This window comes from Stegodyphus dumicola, chromosome 9, assembly GCF_044657685.1.
Source record: "Stegodyphus dumicola isolate Sdum_Otavi_A_Nest chromosome 9, ASM4465768v1".
NCBI classification, from domain to species: domain Eukaryota; kingdom Metazoa; phylum Arthropoda; class Arachnida; order Araneae; family Eresidae; genus Stegodyphus; species Stegodyphus dumicola.
Window position 1 is genome coordinate 186,989,837 of NC_140776.1, and position 22,689 is coordinate 187,012,525.

Here is a 22,689-nt window from a genome sequence, read left to right on the forward strand (position 1 = left end):
AATGAAAATCTGCGTAAATGTATGTATATTTCTCACATTGTCATAAAATAACGGTACATAGAGTCATCGAATTTTGAATAACGTAATCCTCCAACGAATATGAGCATGTGGAAGACCAAATTTGAAATTTGAAATTTGTTTTATGATCGATTTCCTATTTTTTAAAACTTTGACGAATTTTTGATTAACAAACTCAAGGATTTCAAAGCGAGCAATGGCAACGTTGTGCAGAAAAAACATTTTTATCTCCAGCGCGTGAGTCTCTGTATCGGAAATTCTAAAGATAGGCTCGTTTTAAAACTATTTTGCGATATTGCTGTTGCACTGGATCTTATGGTTTAAGTGCGAGGAACATGATATTTAATAAAGAAAGGTAACACACAAAATGTTAAAAAACGCCCCTTTGGACGTAATTTATCAGATTTTGTTTTGTTATTTTTATTTATTTATTTTTTTTTTTAATGTCTTCTTAATTTTATTGAAGGTGGGGAATCGTGGTAGGCTTACATGTTTTGGATAACAATGTTGCAAGCATAATTTTCTTAAGTGATAAGGAAGAATTTAAAATCGAGTTGACCAACGAGGTTAAAGGGTGCGTCTCGAGAACGCAAATCTCTTGAAAGCCGGAAACCGTTATTGATTTCTTCGTCGGAACTGGGGTTTCCGTTTCGATCTGAAGAACTAGTTATTTATGTTTCTCCTTTGGATGTCGCGTGCTGTAGAACGACTACGTGATCCCCTACTCCTATAATTCACGGGTCTAGGTGAAGTTCAATTCGTTTTCTGGTAGCTCTAAGGTGCGATATTTTTTTTAATGCTTTAATAGATATATTTATTTACCTCCAATGGAATTTGAAAATCTGAAAGCCTTCAGACTTTATATTACGCCCCGAGGGGCGTTTTTTCACGGGGGATTCAAAACGGGATTTGGAAATTCATACAGACATTCAAAGTCGTTTGACGCAAAATACCGTTAGATATTGTAATCTCTTTGCTACGCTGCCAACGTAATATCAGTAAGAAATGTGAAGAAACCTTGCGCATAAAATACGAAGATGCACGCGATGCTGATGCTAATGGAACGCTTTGAAATCGTTGAGTTTTTAATCAAAAATTCTTTAACGCTTTACAAAATATGAAATAGATTATAAAACAAATTCCAAATTTGAGCTTCCAGATGCCCATATTCGAGTGGAGGACTACGTTATTCAAAATTCGATGTCTCCAGGTACCGTTGTTTTTTTTTCACAATGCGAGAAACATACATACTGTTACGAATTTGGTATTTAAAAAGCTAATGTTAGTTCAATTATAAATTAAATGGTTTTATTTCTCGTGCAGTGCAGCGCGTGACGAATATTAAAAGAAAGCTAAGCCGGAAAATTGAAAATACAAGAGCGCGTGCATTAAATAAATAAATATCTCTTTTTGATTTCGAGAAAGTACTGGAAAATTCTAGCGCGTGATTTTAAAATCTTATAAAAGGAGGAAAACATCTCAGTTTGTAGTTAGTAGTTGCTTAGTTTGTTGTTGTTTAGAAAACTGCTCTTGTTGATTGTAGCGAATTCGCGGATTAGCGTTCTTTAGCTGTTTTGAATTACGTTCTATTGGACATTTGAGTAGTTAAAAGAAAACTACTGTGAGATATTGTAATACTGCGTGATAATTTGAGAAAATTTAAGCATTTTTGTTGTTATAATAATAAATTTTTGTTCATTTTTCATCGGACTTGTGCATTCATTTCTTAACGAACCCGTACGCACGCAACAATACATTCATGCAGATTCTTCATTATTTAATTTCTTTAAATATAATGCAGGGCTCTAATATATGGTGGCAACAATTTCAAAAGTGATTCAAAGTTTTATAGTGAACCAACGCAAAATGTCAAACCGAAATTAATAGCCCTTTTGGGCAAATTGCCCCTTTGAGCTAATTAATAACCGAAAAGATTAATAGGGCTACGCATTCCAAGAGCCCGTAAAACTTTTTTTTTTTTAAATAGTAAGCATAATCATTTAAGATTAAATTATGTCTATGAATTTTTTATTAACATGAACTGCAGAGTCCGCGAGAAAAATGTGTGCACATTTTAACAGACATTATCTGCGAAATAAGGATTGGGAGGTAATGATGCATATTGTATATTCTGCAATAACCTTCTTTAACGTACACTTCCAATCTGACTGTGCCACTTAACGCTGTAGAAAACTGAATAATCTGTAAATTAAGGGTCGATCAAAGCATCAACTCAAGGAAGATAACTGGCTTCTCGAGAACATACTTTTATACACACAAATGAATTTCACATATTAAAACATTCGCAGAATAATTCGCCGACAGCACCGCCCACTCTTTCTGTCTGCGTTATCTACTGTTTCTTTCGGGCGAAGTCTAGCGCCTCCGCGCTGGTGTCCGCAGTTGGTGAAATTCGCTTTCTTGGCGTTTGTTTTAGAATCGTACATACGTATTAGTGTCGAAATTGAATTATCCTATATGTAGCATGATGTTTCCTCAACACATTTCGCTACTCTCATGACTGTAACGAATGACATATGATAGTAAAGCAAAATGGCTTTGAGGGACATTGAAGACGTCGTGTAACGGAGAAAATCTGTTATACTGGATGGAGGGCCTTCATCCAAAATTATAGCAGTAGGTGTAGCAATCCTTGTGAACATTCTGACCAGTGTTTTTCAAACAACTGCTCGTTGTTGTGCTATGTGTCTGGCTATTGATGGCCACTAAACTCAGCAGTACAGGTGTGGAAAGATTGTATATCGTCGACGTCTGTAGATCTGTCTGTAGATGTCTGTTGATCGACGTCTGTAGAATAATTATATGTATAGTTATATTAACGTGTAATTAAGTTCGATACTAACACACAGTAAAGAATTTCATTTAATTAAAGTGTATTTACAATTTTTAACGGAACCTACGTGTGTGGATTTATATTCTCGCGTGCAAAATTAAGAGAATTTGCAAATTATATCTATTTTTACAAAAGTATTTAAATCATAAGTACTAATAATGCTTCCGCAGAATTATGCATGTATTCAGAGTCGAGTATGTAAGTATACACGTGCTGTGATTGTTGAGGGATATAAGCGCACGATGGGTTTTAGGTCGTTCGTGTACCATAACTCTTTCATGACATTCGCCGTGTTTCGCGCAAGAGTTTGGGTAAATTTCATAAAGTATCAAGTAAAATTCTGTAGCCACAAACGTATGGATAACGTAATGAGATTTAGAATTGTTGGAGACTGGAGGCAGGCCAGTCGCGAGCACAGGTGGCTGCCTGCCAGGCAGGCCAGTCGCGAGCCCGATGTAACGGCCACTTTCGTCTGAAATTTGTGGAAACAGTTTCAGGACACTGGTTTCATATCGAGAAGACCCTGGACATGGACGATCAAGATACACCACGAATAAGGATTGTTACTTGCCACTTTCAGCGCGGCGACATTACATTGCTACAGCTTCACAACTCTTAACGTAAGCAGTAGCTGCCTCTGGATCCCGAGTTTCATGGTCCATTGTTGCCCGAAGGCTTCCTGAAATAGGGTTATAGGCCAGATGATTCGCTTTTTGCTTCCGTCTCACTGCAGCGCACAAAAGAGCACACGTTTAGCATGGTGCAGAAAACATGCGCCTTGGACCAGACTTCATTGGAGCACCGTGCTTTTCACAGATGAGTAGAAATTCAGCCTGGACACTGATTTTCGGCATACCTCATCTGGAGAGAGGCTGGAATATGTTGTCCCTCTCTCATCAGGAAAAAGGATCATTATGGTGGTGGAGGTATAATAGTTTGGGCAGGTATTGTGTTGGACAGCCGCACACTCTTGCATGTGCTTGACAAAGGTTCCCTTACTGTTACGAGGTACAGAGGGATTTTAACGCTCTACGTTCTACTTGCAAGGAGCACAGTTGGTTCTGATTTCCTGTTAATAAACGACAACGCTCGTGCATATAGGGGTCAGCTGGTCGACAATTACTTGGAAATTGAGGATATTCGCCAGCCAGATATCTTGACCTTATAGAACTTGTTTGGGACGCTCCTGGGAGAGCAGTTTCATCTAGCCATCCCCATCCGAGAACCATCTCGATGTGTGAAAAACTGCCTTGCTGCAAGCATAGAATCGACTGCCGCAGGAACTCCTCAACTCCCTCCTGTCCAGTATGCCGTCACTCTGCGCGACCAGTCTGGCTGTGAGAGGGGGGCCATACTTCATTGTTAGACTCATATTCACTTCGATATTACAACGGTAATTGTGGATATCCTTGCACTGTGAGCTTTACTGATAATCATGCGCACGTGAAAGACTTTTGTATGGTACTTTCTCTTTTAGGTATTATAACCATACTAAATTTAACACATGCTTTAGTTTTTAAGAAATTTGACCCGATGGGCAAATTCTCTTAACTTTGCACACACGAATATATGTATATAGGTAACGTTATATATTTGCGTTTGTCACTTGTAAGTGGATGTAATCTAGAATTTTTTTTAGGGTGGAACTGGTTTTATTTCTTATTTAAGCACATATTTAGGAAATCAGTACTTTAACTTTAAACCCTACAAACATCTATAGCCTAGTCTTTCCATTTTTCATATCAGCGTTATGCTACGCTACCACAACACTGCACACTCTTTTCGTAATATATAAAGCTGACCAATTAATTCCACCTGTGTGAGATTTTGCCGTTCATTTTTCGTGGAATTTTACTTTTTCCTTAATGTATAGTTGTACAATAATGCTTGTATCTAACAGTGATTTAAAGGCAATGTCATTAGTGCAATTAATAATATACATTTTACGGTGTTCTAAAAGCTAGAGAATGTTCTGTATTCCCAGGGCAAAATTTTATTTTTTATTACTTCTTAAACAATTTAACACAAGAAGTTGTTATTTGATTCTAGCGCATGGCAAATTAAAAATACATCGAACTAGATATTTTAAATTGCTTTCGTAATTTTTTTTAAGAATAGAGTGACGTTGAAAGTAAAAGTTCTTTTCAATTCAAACCTATCGTCTGTGTATACAGTCCCATTTTATTTTCGACTTCCTGAAAGCAGATTATTTAGCTTTTTGCATATTGGCAAAAATCCAATGAAAATTTTCTTTTTATGCTGCATCGTCTTTTTTAACACATGCAAAAAAAAAAAAAAAAAAAAAAAAAAAAAAAAAAGTGGCTTCTCCACTTATCCGTAAGAGCCTCTGGATGAGTACCAAGTTGTACAAAGAATCATTCACCTCTGAGGCTCTTCTGTTATTTAATGCACTTCTTTCACTTTTAAATGTGTCAAACTCCTTCACGCAAGTGTCATTCTGTATTGGTCTTGATTTTCGTTTTTTTTAGAGAGTTAGAGAAGAGTGGTTTGTAAACAAGACAGCTAGATTTTTCGCGCGCAAACTAGTTAGTATTCTTTTTTTAAAAAAATTTAATAAAGGGCAAGAAAACAACTTAAAATTCGTTTCTTTGATTCCCCCCCCTGACAAATTCATTTGAAATTTGAATTTGTTTGTGTATTTTCGGTTATGCTGGCACTTTATTAATTATAGTGATAATAAAAATTAATTTAAAATCTGTATAATCTCCGACTAAAGAACGAATTAAAATGTTACATACGTTTATTTAGTCACGTAATTTTTTTCTTAACGTTTTAGTAAAAGGCTCTGAAAGTGTTTTTAAATATTCATGCAATTTTCAACTTTTTCAAGGCCTTCAGAAAGCGAACGCCATTAAACTTTTAAAATGAATTCGTTTACGTTGTGGTTGTTTTCAACATATTAATTGATTTGATCGTGAATTTTGGGTACATGGGCTCTGATTTATGATGCAATAGCGAAGGGCATCGAGAAAAACTGTGTTTGGTGTTTCTAAGGATCTAATTTTGGGTACATGAACTCTGATTTATGATGCAATAGTAAAGGACTTCAAGAAAACTGGGTTTGGTGTTTTAAAGATACAATTTTGGGTACATGGGCTCTGATTTGTGATGCAGTAGTGAAGGACTTCAAGAAAACGGGGCTGATTTATGATGCAATAGTGAAGGGCTTCAAGAAAACGAATCTTGATGTTTCTTAAGATCTAATTTATGATGGAGATTACACGGGCTCTAATTTATGATGGAGTATTGAAGGACTTCAAGAAAACGGGGCTTGATGTTTCTAAAGATATAATTTTGTGTACAGGGGCTCTGACCTATGATGCAATAGCGAAGGGCCTCGAGAAAAACTGTGTTTGGTGTTTCTAAGGATCTAATTTTGGGTACATGAACTCTGATTTATGATGCAATAGTAAAGGACTTCAAGAAAATTGGGTTTGGTGTTTTAAAGATACAATTTTGGGTACATGGGCTCTGATTTGTGATGCAGTAGTGAAGGACTTCAAGAAAACGGGGCTGATTTATGATGCAGTAGTGAAGGGCTTCAAGAAAACGAAGCTTGATGTTTCTTAAGATCTAATTTGGGGTACATGGGCTCTAATTTATGATGGAGTATTGAAGGACTTCAAGAAAACGGGGCTTGATGTTTCTAAAGATATAATTTTGTGTACAGGGGCTCTGATCTATGATGCAATAGCGAAGGGCCTCGAGAAAAACTGTGTTTGGTGTTTCTAAGGATCTAATTTTGGGTACATGAACTCTGATTTATGATGCAATAGTAAAGGACTTCAAGAAAACTGGGTTTAGTGTTTTAAAGATATAATTTTGGGTACATAGGCTCTGATTTATGTAGTGAAGGACTTCAAGAAAATGGGGCTGATTTATGATGCAATAGCGAAGGGCTTCAAGAAAACGGAGCTTGATGTTTCTAAAGATATAATTTGGAGTACATGGGCTTTAATTTATGATGGAGTATTGAAGGACTTCAAGAAAACGGGGCTTGACGTTTCTTGAAGTTCCAATTTTGGGTACATGGGCTCTGATTTATGATGCAATAATGATGGGCTTCAAGAAAACGGGGTTTGATGCTTCTAAAGATCATTGCACGTGGCATGAGATATTGAAGGGTGACAACGGTGACCATGACGACAATTGCAGGCTTTAGCAGACGACACAGACATCAGTTTTAGCAGTATTAAATGACGACAGGAGGGAGTAGCAGTGAACAACAACAACAAAAGCGGGCGCGAGATTCAGGATAGACAAGAGGCACCATGGCAGATGGCACTCTGTCTTGTATTGTTGTTAAGCACAGTTATAATTAAACTAGTTACTAATTCTACAAATTTGATAGGAACAAGATTGCTGACAAAAGGGAAGAGTCGGATGTTGGTTCATTACTCAAAAGGGTTTCATTTTTTTTTCAAAATATTGTTGAATTTTTTTCAGTTGTTACAAAACTTTTAAAATATATTTTGTCGAAGAATGCGATATCAAATAATTCACATTCGCCAAAATGTATTCCTACCAAGCTTAAACTTTCCTCTGCCTTCTGTTATTGTTCCATTTTCAGCAAGGTCTGTTACATATTTTATAACTGATTGAATTGTGTTGTCCATTTTTCCAGGTATACAAAACGCAGTTTAAATAGAAATGAAAAATTTTTTTTCACATTATTTTTCTTGCGGGTCGCTTGAATTCCATTTGGGGTAGAACTGCAATCTGAACTTCCGGTTACGGTATAACATCCTTAAACAAAAAAGAAAACAAAAACAAACAAACAAAAAATTAATTAAAAAATAGAAAAAATTCAAACAACATTTTTGGTAATTAATAACTACCACTGCATAACATTAAAACTCGATTTATTAATAATTTAAATTTAAAAATCACCCTCCCACCTTCTGTAGCCCTTTCAGTGGCGGAGTCATTAAGACCGTTGGATACTGGTAAAACGACCCGGATTCGAACCCAAGCGAATGGACTTCTGCGTGGATGTTTTCCATGGTTTTCCCTCGTATATGATGTGCATACGATCGAGTTTCCTAAGCAAGTAGCCTCGTGTGCTTCTCTGTATTCAAATCACCTAGCCTAACCATTATTCTCTCCATTTTTTTTTTTTTTTTTTTAACGTAGAATGGTGCTAAGTAAAAATATTACCATTTTAAAAAAGTAAAGGTGTAAAGAGCAAATCTGTGTGTTACTGCAAAACGTCATCACAATCATTACATTTTAGTTTTCTTGCAGTCGATAATGTACGCTAAAAGTCGAGTTCGAAATTTTTCAGTAGGCCTATTATAGAATGCTAGAAACTTATTTCACTGCTATTATAACCATTCTATTACCGTCCATCTAAGGATTTGCAACGTCTGAGAGTTTTCTCGTGGAATGCTGGTGGTATTTCTCACGAAAAAAGAACTCAGTTGCTGACTTTCATGAAAGATAATTTTAGTATGAATTATCAATGACTGTAAAATGTTGTTAACGAGTCCATGTAAAATAACGTTTTAGTTGATTAACTTGGTGCTGCACTCAGCAGTGCAGTTTTAAATAATTTAAAATTTAATAAAGATTTTAGTCATTGTCGATTGGCAATAATGTCTATTTAACGATGAGGTGTTATTAAAGAATAAAACAGTAACGCATCTTTCGAGGTGTTAAAAAACTTGCATTTCTGAGGTTGAAAGAACAGAAAATAACTTCCAAATCTTTCTGATGCCCATGTTATGTTTTCTTGTTACTGGTTATCATTAAGACACTAAGAAAGAAACCTATATTTGTTTTCATTCAGTGTACATAGCTATTAGTGTCTGTTAGCAACGCGGAAAGACATCTTTTACTCGCAAAGAGATAACTTACAAAGAAACTAAAAAGACACCACGACAGTTCTTTCATTGCCTTTTTTGGCCTAACTGTTATCGTCTTCAGAAACGATTCTTTCTGCCAAATTTCATGAATTCTTTAATGACCTTTTTCTCAGACGAAGATAGCTATACCACTCTTTTTTTTAAAAAAATTATTTCAGAAGCAGCCGAGTTTCTATTGAATCTTGAAGCAATTTCATTGCTTTTTCATGACGAATGTTTAAAGAGAACTGGTGAGTTTTATTCTCAACTCGTAGTTCTCGCCTTTTAGTGTCTTTTTTAGTTGTTACGCTGTACTTATTCCAGCTTCTTTACTGCTAGTAATGTGTGGATGATTAAATTTTGTTTCATTGTTTGGTATTTATTGCCGTTTATTTAGCATTATTCCTGTTTGGAAATATTTATGAAAGAATTTTTTTAAAATAATTTTATGTAAAAAATGGATTTATTAACATTGAAACAAAATACATTTAACAAATAATTTGTTGCAGAAATAAATATTAGTAAAAAAATAATTAAATCTGTGTGGGCCCGTATATAAAAGGGGCTGGTATAAGACAACAAACAGTGCATTTTCTAATGTTGGTTCGCAACTTAAGTTGACCTCCCGTAAAAGATGACTCTGCATTTTTTGGAGGTTCGCTTGAATATATAGCCTTACTTGTATTTTTGAAGATTGGCCTGAATAAAAAAAGAGCATTATTTGTAAGATGACTACAGTTTTGAAGGTTGGCTCGAAAATGGATTTCATATGTAAAATGTATATGTAAGATGATATATATGACGATAGGCGCGAAGCCAACCTTGTAAGATAACCCCGTAATACAGTCGAAAGTCTTTAATCCGGACGTCCATAATCCGGAATGATCTATAATCCGGACCTCAAAGCTACAAACTTTCTGCGCATGCGTAAACGCATCGCATGCGCATATGCGTTCACACATGCGCATAATACGTTTACGTATCCGCTTTTAATGTATAACGGACGGTATAAGCTAAGCTAAAATTATCTAATTCAGTTAATGTTGCAGAATGCGTTGTTCCTTAATCTTCTAATTGGATCCGGCTTATTATTTTTTGCAGACTGTGAGAGCAATTTTATAAATGTAAGCTTGAACTTTCGATTATGTCAAAAAGAATTTCCGATTCTGGAGCTGCCAAGGATCTACGAAGCGAAAGCATGTTTCGATGTCCATCAAACAAAAAGTGGAATTGCTGCAAAAAATGGATAAAGGCATATCCTTTGTTTCTCTAACCATTCCGAAATCTGTTTATCAATTTCACGCTGCGTTGCGGAGGGGGGGGGGACGTCGCGGCGCGCAATGAATTGGAAGTTGATCTGTCGTCACTATCCTTATCTTTAGGGCCGATGTTTTTATTTTATTCGGCTTATAATTCCTTACTAAATGTAGTATTTCATCTCGATGTACTCCGTCTTTGATATGATTTAAATTAAATTCCCTGTCATTATAAATATCACGAATACACATCAAATAGTTTTCTGGTTGCAATTTTCTAATTTCGACTATGCGTAATGTGTGCTTTACGCATGCGCGTGTTGAAAGAAATGTTTAATAAAGTAAACAAATAAATATTAAGCTGTTTTTTTTTTTGGTAAATTTTGATACCCTTTAAATCACAATTGCTCTTTATTTCATAAATTACGGTTTCATATTTTTAATTTTATAATTTCTGCCTGCCATCTTACGAGATTTAAACTGATGATCTATAATCCGGAATCGCCGAAGTCCCGACGAGTGAGGATTAAAGACATTTGACTGTATTTGAAAGTTGCTCTGAATATAAGAGGTCTTACATATGAGAAGACTACATGTTTGAAAATTGGTCTGAATATGAAGATAACATACTTTGTAAAATGAATCCATTTTTTTAAGGTTGGGCGTTACATTTAAAGTTGGTATTAGATTGTAGAATACTAGAGGCAACAAGTAATTTTTCTTTGTTCGAAGTAACTATTTATTTGAAGGTACTCCCAAACCATAAATATTTCTTTAGTATGATATTCCAGATAGATTACACAATCTGAAGCAAGTTAAAGGAGGATTTAAAATCCTCATCCATGAATGCGAATCCATGAATGACAACGTCTCAATAAAGGTGACGTCAAGTAAGATGTCAGCACCGCCATATAGGTGCCTACATATTTATGAAAGTTAAGTTAAATGCTGATTTTTTCATGGATGTAGCCGCCTTTACTATAAGGCACCTTTGTGCCAATTCCTGTCTTGAAAATTTTCTACATGGATCTGCCGGCACCTCGTAAAGGTGCTAGCACTCGGCGTAATACAGTATATTTGCAGCATGTAATTCGTATGTAATTCACATGCTGAAATTCATCAATTTTTGTAGACTTCTCATGTAACTATTGGGTTGTCAAGAAAAGTAATTTCGATTTGCACATATAGATAGCGTTGTGTTCCTTTTGTCTATCTTATAATTTTTATTTCTATTTAGATTTAGCAGCTGACGCTTTTAGGTTGCTATAGTAATTCCGTTTTATTTTACGTTTTTGTTTTTATAAAGGCAAGAATGCGGCTGAGGCTCCCGAAGAGATATGTGAAGTTTATGGAGTTGAGTGCTTAACAGAACATATATATCAGAATTGGTTAAAAAATTTCGTTTTGGAGATTTTCCTCTTGAAGGTGTCCAACGCTCTGGCCGACCTTCTGACGCGATGCTGACAAACTGCCGTAATTGAGTCGAATTGTTTTATATCTGTGTGAAAGATCACAAAAAAATTAAATGTATCGCTTAGAATTGAAAACTGCATGTTATATTTAGACTCATTACGAAGCTCGACAATTTTGTTTCCGGCATGAATCGAAAGAAATACACTTAACAGAACGAATAAATATTTGCAATACGCATTTCAAAAGTAAGGCAGTTGACCCTTTTTTACTTCCTTGTACGAAGTAAAAAGGAAGTATTGTAATCGTGAAAAGTTTCAGGCAGCATATTTCAACGAAAATATCCATTTTGACCGCTATCGAATGCAATTTAACGATGCTTTTGCGTGATATCTGTACGTAACGACAGAATAAAAGACTCGTTTCCTCCAAAAAAAATTATAAAACTGCTTTAAAATTAATTCTGAAGAGAATTTTTCGTGGCGTCTCTACGAACGTATGTACGTACGTATCTCGCATAACTCAAAAACGAGTAGCCTCAGAACGTTGAAATTTTGTATTATGTGCACCTCGTATTTTGGTTTCAATCCGCCGCACCAAACATATATAAATATATTTATATATATATATCCACTCTGTTACTCGGCTGAGTGATCTCAGTTTCTTTACTCTTATATGTTTGTAAATTGTACATTTTTTGCTTTAAAAATGATTGAATTATGTTGTTTTTATGTTCCGGTTAAGGTTTTAATGCCTTTAGTAAATCTGTATCCAATATGTTTAGAATTATCAACATTTTTAAAGTTGTTTAAGTGCCGCTAAACCTTTTTTTTTTTTTTTTTTTTTGATGGCGGCCATTGATTGTTTACATTTGAAATAGCAGACTAGTGAATTTCTTGCCAATCTAGAGAAACTTAGCTTCGCAACAACAAAGATAACGCCTTCATTTATTATTGCCAATTAAATCATGCTTAATCCTTTCTGGAATTTTTTCGAGGAAATAAGTGTTTCAGATTTACTTCGTAATTTTTAATATAGATATTTTGAGTTTTTATGTATTTTTGCCTTCTCGCGAAGTGAGAACTGATTTAATTGAATGAGAAATACTCAATCGTCTGTGAAAAACTCTTTCTTTTTTTGTTTTGTTTGCTTAATTTCTTTTATACATCGTTCTAGCTTTATTATAGTATTTGAATGGAACATGTGGCAACGATTAGATAATTCTATTCTTTAAATGATATAAATTTTGTGCATTCTGTGTTATAATATGAACGAAATGTAATACTGTTAAGTGAATCTAGCGCCAGAGTGTCGCTATGCTAAACAAATACTAGAGTGAATTTTAAAGAATGCATTAATTCTATTGTGGTTTATGCGCTGTCGGCGAAGTAGATTTAATTCAATCCAATAAGTTTAAATGAGATGCAAGAAAAAATGCGTATAATTTAATATTCCGTACAAGGAAGTTATGTGGTGTACACATCAAAATTTTTTTTAAACGAATTATCACTGATGATGAAAAATCGATCATCTACAATAACATTAATCTAAAAGATCATGATCCTAGCATGATAAATCAGCGCAAATCATATCGAAAGCTAAATTGCATCAGAAAAAGATCATGCTATCATTTTCGTGTGATTACAATGGTTTGGTGTATTTTGAGCTGCTTCCAAGTAACCAGACAATCAACTCGGATGTTTACTGCTAACAACTTATGAAACCTGATTAAGTAATTCCCCCCCCCCAAATGCTAAAATTGGCAAATCGCAAAGGAATCGTGTTCCACCACGACGAAGCTAGGCCTCACACGCTTTTAGTAACACGTACGAAATTATTGGAGCTTGGTTGGGAAATTATGACGCATTCCCTATATAGTCCTGATCTTTTGCCATCGGATTGTCATTTATTTAGAAGTTTACTAAACTTCTTAAATGGTAAAAATTTTAGTAGTAACGATGACCTTAGATCCCACTTGGTTGAAGTTTTTGCTGATAAGGACCAGAAGCTCTATGAGCGCGGAATCATGAAGTTACCAGAAAGGTCATCGGACAGAATGCAAGATATTTGACTGATTAATGTTAATTTTTTTGAAAAAAAAAATAGAGTTTTCCCCCACCCTAAAAAACGAAATTACTTTTTGCCAAGCCGATATATTGTGCAAGTTCTTTAGTGTAGCAAACAACGCCGTCTGTTTTGCCATTCTAGCCATCATCTGGTGTGACTAACAGTGTGAATATTTCCGCAGGTGGACATGGTTAGCAAGTTTTCCTTCTTGTGGTTCACGGGGTATTAATCGATTGAAACCGGGTTTGGATCTTAGTGTGTTTTGCCACAATTGAGTAATTCAATCGGACGCATAAAGTTAACTTGATTCCAATGACAGCGGAATCAATACAATTCATGAAGATTCATGTAATTAAACTGCACACATCTCTTGCCCGGATCAGATGAAATACTTCTGACGAGTTCACGAAACACAAATTTCGTGCATCTGTAGTTTCGAATCATGTTGATTTTTGAGATACCTACTTCATCGGAAAGGGATCTTGGTATCGATTCCTCCCGGTGACACCCAAGAGACTTTGCCATCGCTAGCTTACGAAACGATTCTTCGATCCGTGTTTACTAGGTGAAAGCAGGAAAGTGGGGCGAAAAGAAAAGAGACTTCTCTGAAGGCGGTGTAGTATAGGAAAACATAATCTGGGATGGATCGAGACATGGGAACCATTCGCTTTCCTTCGTTGTCTCTCGCGTGTCACCGAGCAGAAAAATCATCCGTCCGAAGCGCTTTCAGATCTTCTGAAGCAATGAGAGCCAAATTTGTAGACTTTTGTACGGTTTAGTTGAAAGGATTATGTGTACAGTAAAAGATGGAAGAAACATTGTCAGAAATATAAATATCTTTCCGTCTGACGTTTCTTTAAGGTGTGGATTAATTTTTGTTTTTTCTTAAAATATCACTATTAAACTCTTAAAAAGTATTATGCAGATTTAAAATGCTTTGAACCTTTACTATGACATGGCGGGCTCAGTAGGAATTATATTGTCTTACCAATGACTAAGTGATCGAAGTCATGAAATGCTGGTAGCTCATCTGTGGTTTTAGTTACGTGTGCCGAAAGAGCTGGTTGTATAAGATTAGCTTCCACGGGGAAGAGATCTGTCCTCCAGATTGAGGGGCAAACTGTTTGAAGCAAAATCCTTTTATTTCAAACAATTTATATACTTATCTCCCCTCCCTCGAATGCGCACTTGCAGACAGTAAACCAGTCGAACAAATCTTACAACTCCTTGGGGTTTCAAAAATTCTAATCACCTTCGCAAAATTTTGAAACCTCTTGGAATGTATGAAATGAAATAAATATAGACATTATGACTATCGATTAGATATAGAAATATATAGAAAAATATAGAACATATGACTAAACTAAATTCGGCGGCACAAACGGCCCATAAGGGCAGTTCCCAGTGGTGTTATCTGAGCTAATGGAGTCAGTTTCATGCGTCGACTAGCTCTGCTATGCCTGCAGTACAGATTTTTCAACTTGTTGCCCTATTGGGGGGGGGACTGGTTTTGGTGATGGGTCAGCTACGTCTGTTGTCTCCGTTAGCTCAGATAAATCCCAGTGGGAACGGCCCTGAGCCATGGTAATTAGAGTCTGAGCCTTTAGAGAGCCATGGCTGGCATCGAGACCGTGGGCTCCAGGGTGCTTGTGCATCTTTGCCTGGTCAAGTGGTCAGCTTGTCGCAGGCCCCGTTGTTTAGTCCCCAAGCGAACTTGATACTCATTTTATCGACCCACTCCAGTGATGAAAGACTGAGTCAAACTTGCCCAGCCTGGGGATCGAACCTCGGACCTTTAGTTGCTGCTGCGCGACGCGCTACCCAGAAAATATGAGTATCGGCTAGATATAGAATATATATATATATATATATATATATATATATATAAATTGTAGTAAGCTCGTCTAAAAGTTATAATTACTACCTTGCTTGATAAGTAAAATTATAATTACTACGCTTACTACATTATATATATATATAAAGTTTCAATTGTCTGTTTCGGCGAAACGCGTAATGGGGTTAGCTTAATTCGACGTTCAAATAAATTAAATTTCCCTTGAAAAGCCAGTTTGGAAGTCGAGTTGGCCTAATTTACCGTTTTCCGCTTACCTTTTTATCTGATTCTGTTTTTTTAATGTTTTACATGTTTAATGGTTTGATTTTCATATGTATTATTTTTTAAAACGTGTTGAACCTTTTGGAGCAGCAGCTCTTGGTTTTATTCAGTTTTTCTTTTAGGCGAGCTTACTACATTTTTTTATATTTTACTTTTTTTGCAGCATATTGCGCAAGATGTTTTCTAGACCAAAATTTGTTTTTCAAAATTGTAATTACTACCTTGCTTGATACTGTTTAGGAAATAAATTATATATATATATATGACTATAGGTTAGATATAGAAAATAAATTTTGAGAAAAAGAAAATATGTCTATTGGTTAGATATAGAAAATGTGATTATCAATTAGATATAGCAAACATTTATAAAAAAGATGGCTATCGATTAGATATTGAAAAATATATATAGAAAATATGACAATCGGTTAGATATAGAAAATATGACTGTCGATTAAATATAGTATATATATATATATATATAAAGAGAGAGTGATAGAAAATATGACTGTCGGTTAGATATAAAAAATATTTTTAGGGATATAAATAATATATAAAGAGATGTAGAAAATTTGACTTTCGGTTATCTTTAACACCAGTGTTTTTTTATGCTTTCTTTAAGTACATACTATTCACTTTTAAAAAATTGTCGCTACAATTAGTTGCACTATATTTATTATCGATACATACGCTATGTGGATGCCATATTTGCTTGGATCCGAATTCGGTTGTTTACATATTTGAAATAAACGTGATTTTTTTTATATCATGACTAAAATCTTACACAGTTTCAGTTTTTATATAGACAGCTGTTATTCCGTAATCTTCCTATATATGTAATATTTTATAGACTAATTTACTACCGGATAATTATCCTTCGCTTAAGTATTTTGTTTCGAAAAGGAAGCTGTTTCACGTGTTTGCATTTAAGTATTTTCATCAAAGATGATTCATTTGAAATTATTTAGGCGATTTTATTTCATTATATATTTTCCATCTAAGGAATTAACTTAATACAAATTCAGAAATTCTTTTCTCTGTCCGCCTTTTTGTGGACCTCGCGAGTTCCCTGAAACGTATATCTATAAAGCATGATGCACTAAAAAACACGTACTGGATTATGTTTACAAAATCCCGAAATATTTATTCTATGGGAGAATTCAGAAAAAGTTTTTTAATTTTAAGTACCTTTCTTTAAATTATGATAATTAATTTCCAATTTTGAAAGGCATTGAGAAGTATCGTTTCAAAAGAGATAATTTAAACCAATAGAAATAGGCATTATATTTTTGAGTACGCACGTACTTTTTCTTAATTTATTAATCATACGAAATCTAAAACATTGATTGTTAAAGATTAAATAATTAAAAACGAGACAAAAAAATCATTATAATTTATTTTACATAATTTTCAGCTCGCCATTATTATCTTAAATAGCTATAAAATTCCAAATTTATATAAAGCATCAAATGCTAAATCATTACAGTGGGTAAAACTAATAATCTCTTTCAGAAATCGATTTAAAATTCCAGATATGCCTTCGCTCAATTTTCTGTTGCAAGAATTTTATGTTTAAGTGACATGACATGATATTTAATAAATAAAGGTAACGCACAAAACGTGAAAAAAACGCCCCTTCGGGCGTAATGTAAAATCTGAAAGCCTTCAGATTGCTTTTTTAAGTTAGATTTGGGTTTGCATTTGCGATAAAAATTATTTCTTTAAATGCAGTAGTTTTGTAGGACATTTTATGTATAAAAATATTGATCGTATTTTTTATAAGTGGCTCACTTCGGCACATTAACATTGGCGTTTCCCCCCCTCCCCTTTTGCGCTATTCGATAAGTTGAACTGTTAGCGAACAGTTAAATAAACCGGTTATTTGAGTATAAAAAAAGATTCCAAGTGCAGAAAAAGCATAGAAGGCGTACTGTAACTCATTCTATGTTTTTCTGTTCTTTTATTGATATAACTTAACGAACGCCCCGTTTAGTTTTGTTTGTTATAGTATCAGATGGAAGAAAACGTTTTAAAAAAGGAAGCCGTTCCTACGCTGGTGTATTAATTGGGGATTTCTGAAGAAAAAATAGTAGCGTGAAAATCGTGGAAGATCTGAGCGAGAACATTTTGTTTAGTTTGAAGTCTTACTCATAGATGGCAGCACGATTGCTATGGAAGGTCCTTTTTGAAGGCTATTGTCTATTGATTACTAGCGTTCATTGAGAAAACTTTTCGTGAAAAGATTGCATGTATACATTTTGAGTTGTGATGAAATTGTGTTTATTGAAATACTATATGTTTAATGACATTAACCTGGACTGTATTTACATTGTTTTCTCACGCTTTATTAGAACAGCGTTTATATAAAAAATATTTCTTAAATTTCTGATCTTTTCTGAAGAGTTTTAGATTTTAATTTAATTAATTTATTTTATAGTGAACATATTTCCTTAAAGTAAAAAGTTTAAAATAAAAATTTTGTGAGCTTGGTTTTAAAGTTTTTAATTTAAGTAGTTTGGAGTTATATATATATTTTTTTCTTTTTTATTTGAAGCAGGGCCGAAGAAACAGAAAGGGAAATAGGCTTGGGTGATTTTTTAGGATTTGCTTGGTATTATTTAATGCATTATATTTTTAAATTGGAGTTATAATATTTTTATTCGGTTTTTAGATGGAAATATCTCCTTTAAAAAAATCGCTAATTTTATTACTTTTAACAGGGTTTTAAGATTAAATTCGTGCAAAATCGTAATTTGAAGAATTACCATTTTAAAATTTCAGTAAACTATCCGTGTAAGTTTATACAATGATTGGCTGCTTTATTCGTTCTTGGAACTCCTAAAATGTTGAGAATAGAAAATAGCCCACAGGTGCTAAATCTGATGAATAAGGAAGATCGTTTAAGAATTACGTTTTTCTTTGCTGGAAACTGCTCAACGAAAATGGAAATATGATGGTGCATTGTTGTTTAACAGAATTCGATTAAGCTTTATATCAGGCCTATCGTGTTGAATTCTCTTCAGAAGGTTGTGCATTATGTCTTTCTAAATTATGGAGTTCATCATTCGTCCTTCAGAAGCCTATTTTGTGTTAATAATCCTTCTGCACTAAACTGTCAAACTGAAGCTACTAAAATGCTCTCTAAATCGAAGTTCTGATTATGGTTCTTGTGATTCCACTTACACCACGCAGGCATACGGAAGGGAAGCAGATTACGGAGGATTCAATGAATCCTTATAAACTGTCCACTAACCTGGAAAGATTTCGCCGGCAAAAGCCAGTCCTGTGAACCGAAGTCCTTTGGAAATGACTATGTTATATTAAATAAAATGTAAATATTTATTTGATTGTGGTCTGTCTTTCTCCAATAAACAAATTCAGAAATCTATCGAACATACTTCATGTTGTTTCCAGTATTTAAATAACTTTTTTAGTTGTTTTATACTTTTATTTCCCTGTTAAGTCATAATTTTCTGTCTTTTTTTCAGGTTCGCCGGCGGACCGGGCTGATCTGGAAGTAGGGGACGAAATTTTAGAGGTGAATGGACGATCACTGGACAACTGTACCCATACGGAGGTCATATCACATATACATCAGGTTTGTATGATTGGAAAATATTATTTAAATGTTTGAATCATCAAAAGCTTCAGTGTAGAAAGTGATCGCAAATCCTCGTTATTGTACAAATTTATTAAAAAAGAATGAAGCTTTTCATGTAGCGATAGTTTGTGAAAGAAAGAATTTCTAACCAGGTAAAAAATGTTCCACTCGTATTGAGTTTCATTTTTTCTCGTATAAGTGTTCAAAAGTGAGTTAAAAGATTACAAGCTCATGGCTAATTTTGAACTGTGAACTTCGCTGAAATGCTTGCTGAATTTTCTCCATTTTTTTTTACTCTGAAACTAGCAACAGCTTGTTTCTTTATACAGACGGTATTGCTTTAAAACTTTCAAACCCACAGCCGAATGTTCGCGCATTCGAAAATCCAGAACGCCTTTATGTGAAGTATCTCCGTTCTGAGTATAAACAAACAAATGAGTGACGACGGAGAACGACTTACCCGCAGTCTGTGAGAGTCTGTACAACTATGCATCTCACTTTTGTAATAACAACATGTGAAACCCAGACACAAAAACGCTCAGTTAGCTGTACAATTTCGCAATACTTCTTACAAATGCATAAGAACAATATACCCACAGTCAAACGCTCGGAAGGTTATTGAATATATCGAGAAACGAAAGATCAAGAAAAGTCTTTGATTCGACAAAATTAGCAATAAAATGATTAGAGAAATGTGTCACACCATGCTATTAATCCCTTGACATACAACGCTGATGGAATGAGACCGCTTCCGTCCTAATGCGGCCTAATAGGCGCCTATCGGAATTAAGTGCCGCCCCGCCCTTGAACAATCAACCATGTTGCGACCCCACAGAGCAAGGGCAGACAAGGCAGTACCAGTACGGTCCCTGCCGAGTCTTACTCTGTCCCGAGAGCCCTCAGGCCTTCTGTGAAGTCTGTTATTATACCCCTGTGGTTGAGATTGCCTATGTACAGATCCTAACCAGTACTTCCCAGGCGTTCGCCTGAATCAACCCCCGGGGGGGACTCCCTTGACAACTCATAGTGCGAGACGGCTCCGCCCCGGCTACTTTGCCATTCAGATTAGATGCCATCATACACCAAAAACAATCAACCATGTAGCGACCCCACAGAGCAAGGGCAGACAAGGCAGTACCAGTACGGCCCCTGCCGAGCCTTACTCTGTCCCGAGAGCCCTCAAGCCTTCTGTGAAGTCTGATTTTATACTCCCGTGGTTGAGACTGCCTAGGTACAGATCCTAACCAGTACTTCCCAGGCGTTCGCCTGACTCAACCCCCGGGAGGGGACTTCCTTGAGGTGTACAATGGCGTGTGGGAGACGTTATTCATTTCTTGTGCCATTGTAAGATTTTGAAGTCTCCGAGACGGCAAGAACTTCTTTCGGCGCATGCCGCGCAGTATATTATTAGGTTCCTTAACTGCTGCAGTCGTGCCTTGATTCTGTTTTGTGTGCTTTTCCCCTCTCAACAAATATCATGTTTTTTATGTCCCCCATCTCTTATTTGTGTGTCAAGGGGCTAAAAGTTGCAAAAATCATCAACTGTATGCTGAAATTGCAGTGCTTCTTGTACAAGTGGAAACCGGCGGTTGTAGTTCTTATACATAAACCTGGAAAGCGAGCATAAATTCCTAATTCTTATACAGGGCCTGTGCAATAAATGCAGTCGCAGCAGGCGGCAGAATTCAGGGGCGCAAAACTTTTCAAACTGGGGAAGAAACCGGGCGGCAGAATTTAGAACTCGCACTAAATGCTGTAAGATATCATTCTGGTTGTCGATGGCACTGCTGTTATTAAACCTCTGAGCGCTGCTTTGTCTGTCGCCGCTGCTATGCTACGGATCATCCTTTTATTCCGACATATTAATGATCTTGAACTGTTTCATAGGCATGATAAAAGAAACTTCTTACTTAACGCTTATATGCGTTCGCGGTTCTCTCCTCCACATTGACCGATTTATTTAAGTTTGAAGCAACTGGTACAGGTACAGGTAAAAGTATGGGTAGATCAGCTGCAAAAAGATTGAAAATAAAGGGTTTCGTATACCCTTCCTGCTTGTGTTGTCTACTTCACACCTTCTTGAATATAGCTTGAGTAAGCTCCCTGTTCCTATTCAGGATCATTCATGTTTCCAACGCAAATCAAGAGGAACACGAGTCCTGACAATATTTAAAAAAAAAAAGGTCTGTACCCAGCTACCACGAATTTATGTCCTACAGTGCGGCAAAATCAGAGGAGCAGATTGAAGTGCATGCATCAGCAAGTGAATTGAAAGACAGTTGAATAGTATATCATGATGTTCATGGATCAGTCAAGCTTTGCTTTGGAAGCTAAAGTTTGTGAGAATCTGGAGAAGGTAAGGAAATTGAACAAAACAACGTATTTAACAGCCCGCCTTGTGTAATATTGAACACCGCGTTTCAGACCTGGCAGTGTAATGCTGTGGCCTGGTTTTTCTATGAACTGTCGCACAGGCAAGGCCGTTTTTACTGGTATTAGGACGGCTAAAATGTATTGGAATGAAGCTCTTGACTCCCTATTGAGCGAGCATTTATTCTTGTTGATGGCAACGCATTTCTATGTTCGCGGGATATCTTGTGGATGAGTGCCTTATTTACTTGTGTTGCATCTTTTCTTCGCAAGAGGGTACTGTTGCGCCAAAAGAGAATATTCTATGTACTTACGTTGTCTAACAGTGGTAGCGCCGGTGCATTGTTGCTGTGTTAATGTGATGTATCTTGTTGATGTGTTTCATTAAAATATAAAAAAAGTGTAGTCGTTAAAATTTTTTCGCACCAAAGCAAGGTTAATTTGTTTAGAAACTGCTAATGAAGAAGTCTTTGATATTCGAAACGTCAAGTGTTCCAGTCGCCATTCGGGACAAAGTGTGGGTCCCATGCCGGAATCGAAACCGGGCTCCCTCTTCAGTGTGCACCTTAAATTCAATGTGCACAGCTCTAGTCACAATCAACGAGATATATAATAGTCGAGATATGTACCTGTTATATGAGGTCGTTGGTCACAACTTGCAAAGCTTGTATTGAAACTAAAGGTGGTCGCATCCCTTATTTCGCTGGTTCATATGGCTAACAAATTATTTCTTGCATGTTGAAAATGTGATGTACAAACATTAATGATTAAAAATATACGTGAATATATTTTTGTCGATTATTTTATAAGCAGACAAAATATAATTGAGTTATTTAACTCTAATCATATTAAAAATGAAAACGAAATTATATGTTTAGTTTTAAGACAGCATAAACGTTTAGGTATTAAAAGAAAATTTCATTAATTTATTTCAGTAGAGTTGGGTTGAAAGTGTAATTTTATATAAAATAATTTAATTATTTACTTTGACGATAAAAAATGTGCCATACTGATTTACCAAAATGAGGGCTAGACTGTATGTTTTTTTACTAAAAACATGTTATGTTGACTGTGTCTAATGTGTGTTGGGGGGAAAACGTGACGGGAAAACAAATTCGCTTACTTATATTGCTGGA

General features: G+C 35.5%; 1 protein-coding gene across 1 annotated transcript in view; it reads left to right on the forward strand.

Moving 5' to 3' along the window:
* The window catches only part of LOC118189466 (uncharacterized), a 296,336-nt gene extending 277,120 nt beyond the window's left edge, over window positions 1-19,216 (forward strand). The window contains exon 5 of the mRNA XM_085823150.1: window positions 19,071-19,216. Coding sequence (XP_085679276.1) covers window positions 19,071-19,216 — 146 coding nt within the window. The remainder of the gene's footprint in view (window positions 1-19,070) is intronic.
* The last annotated feature ends 3,473 nt before the right edge of the window (window positions 19,217-22,689 follow it).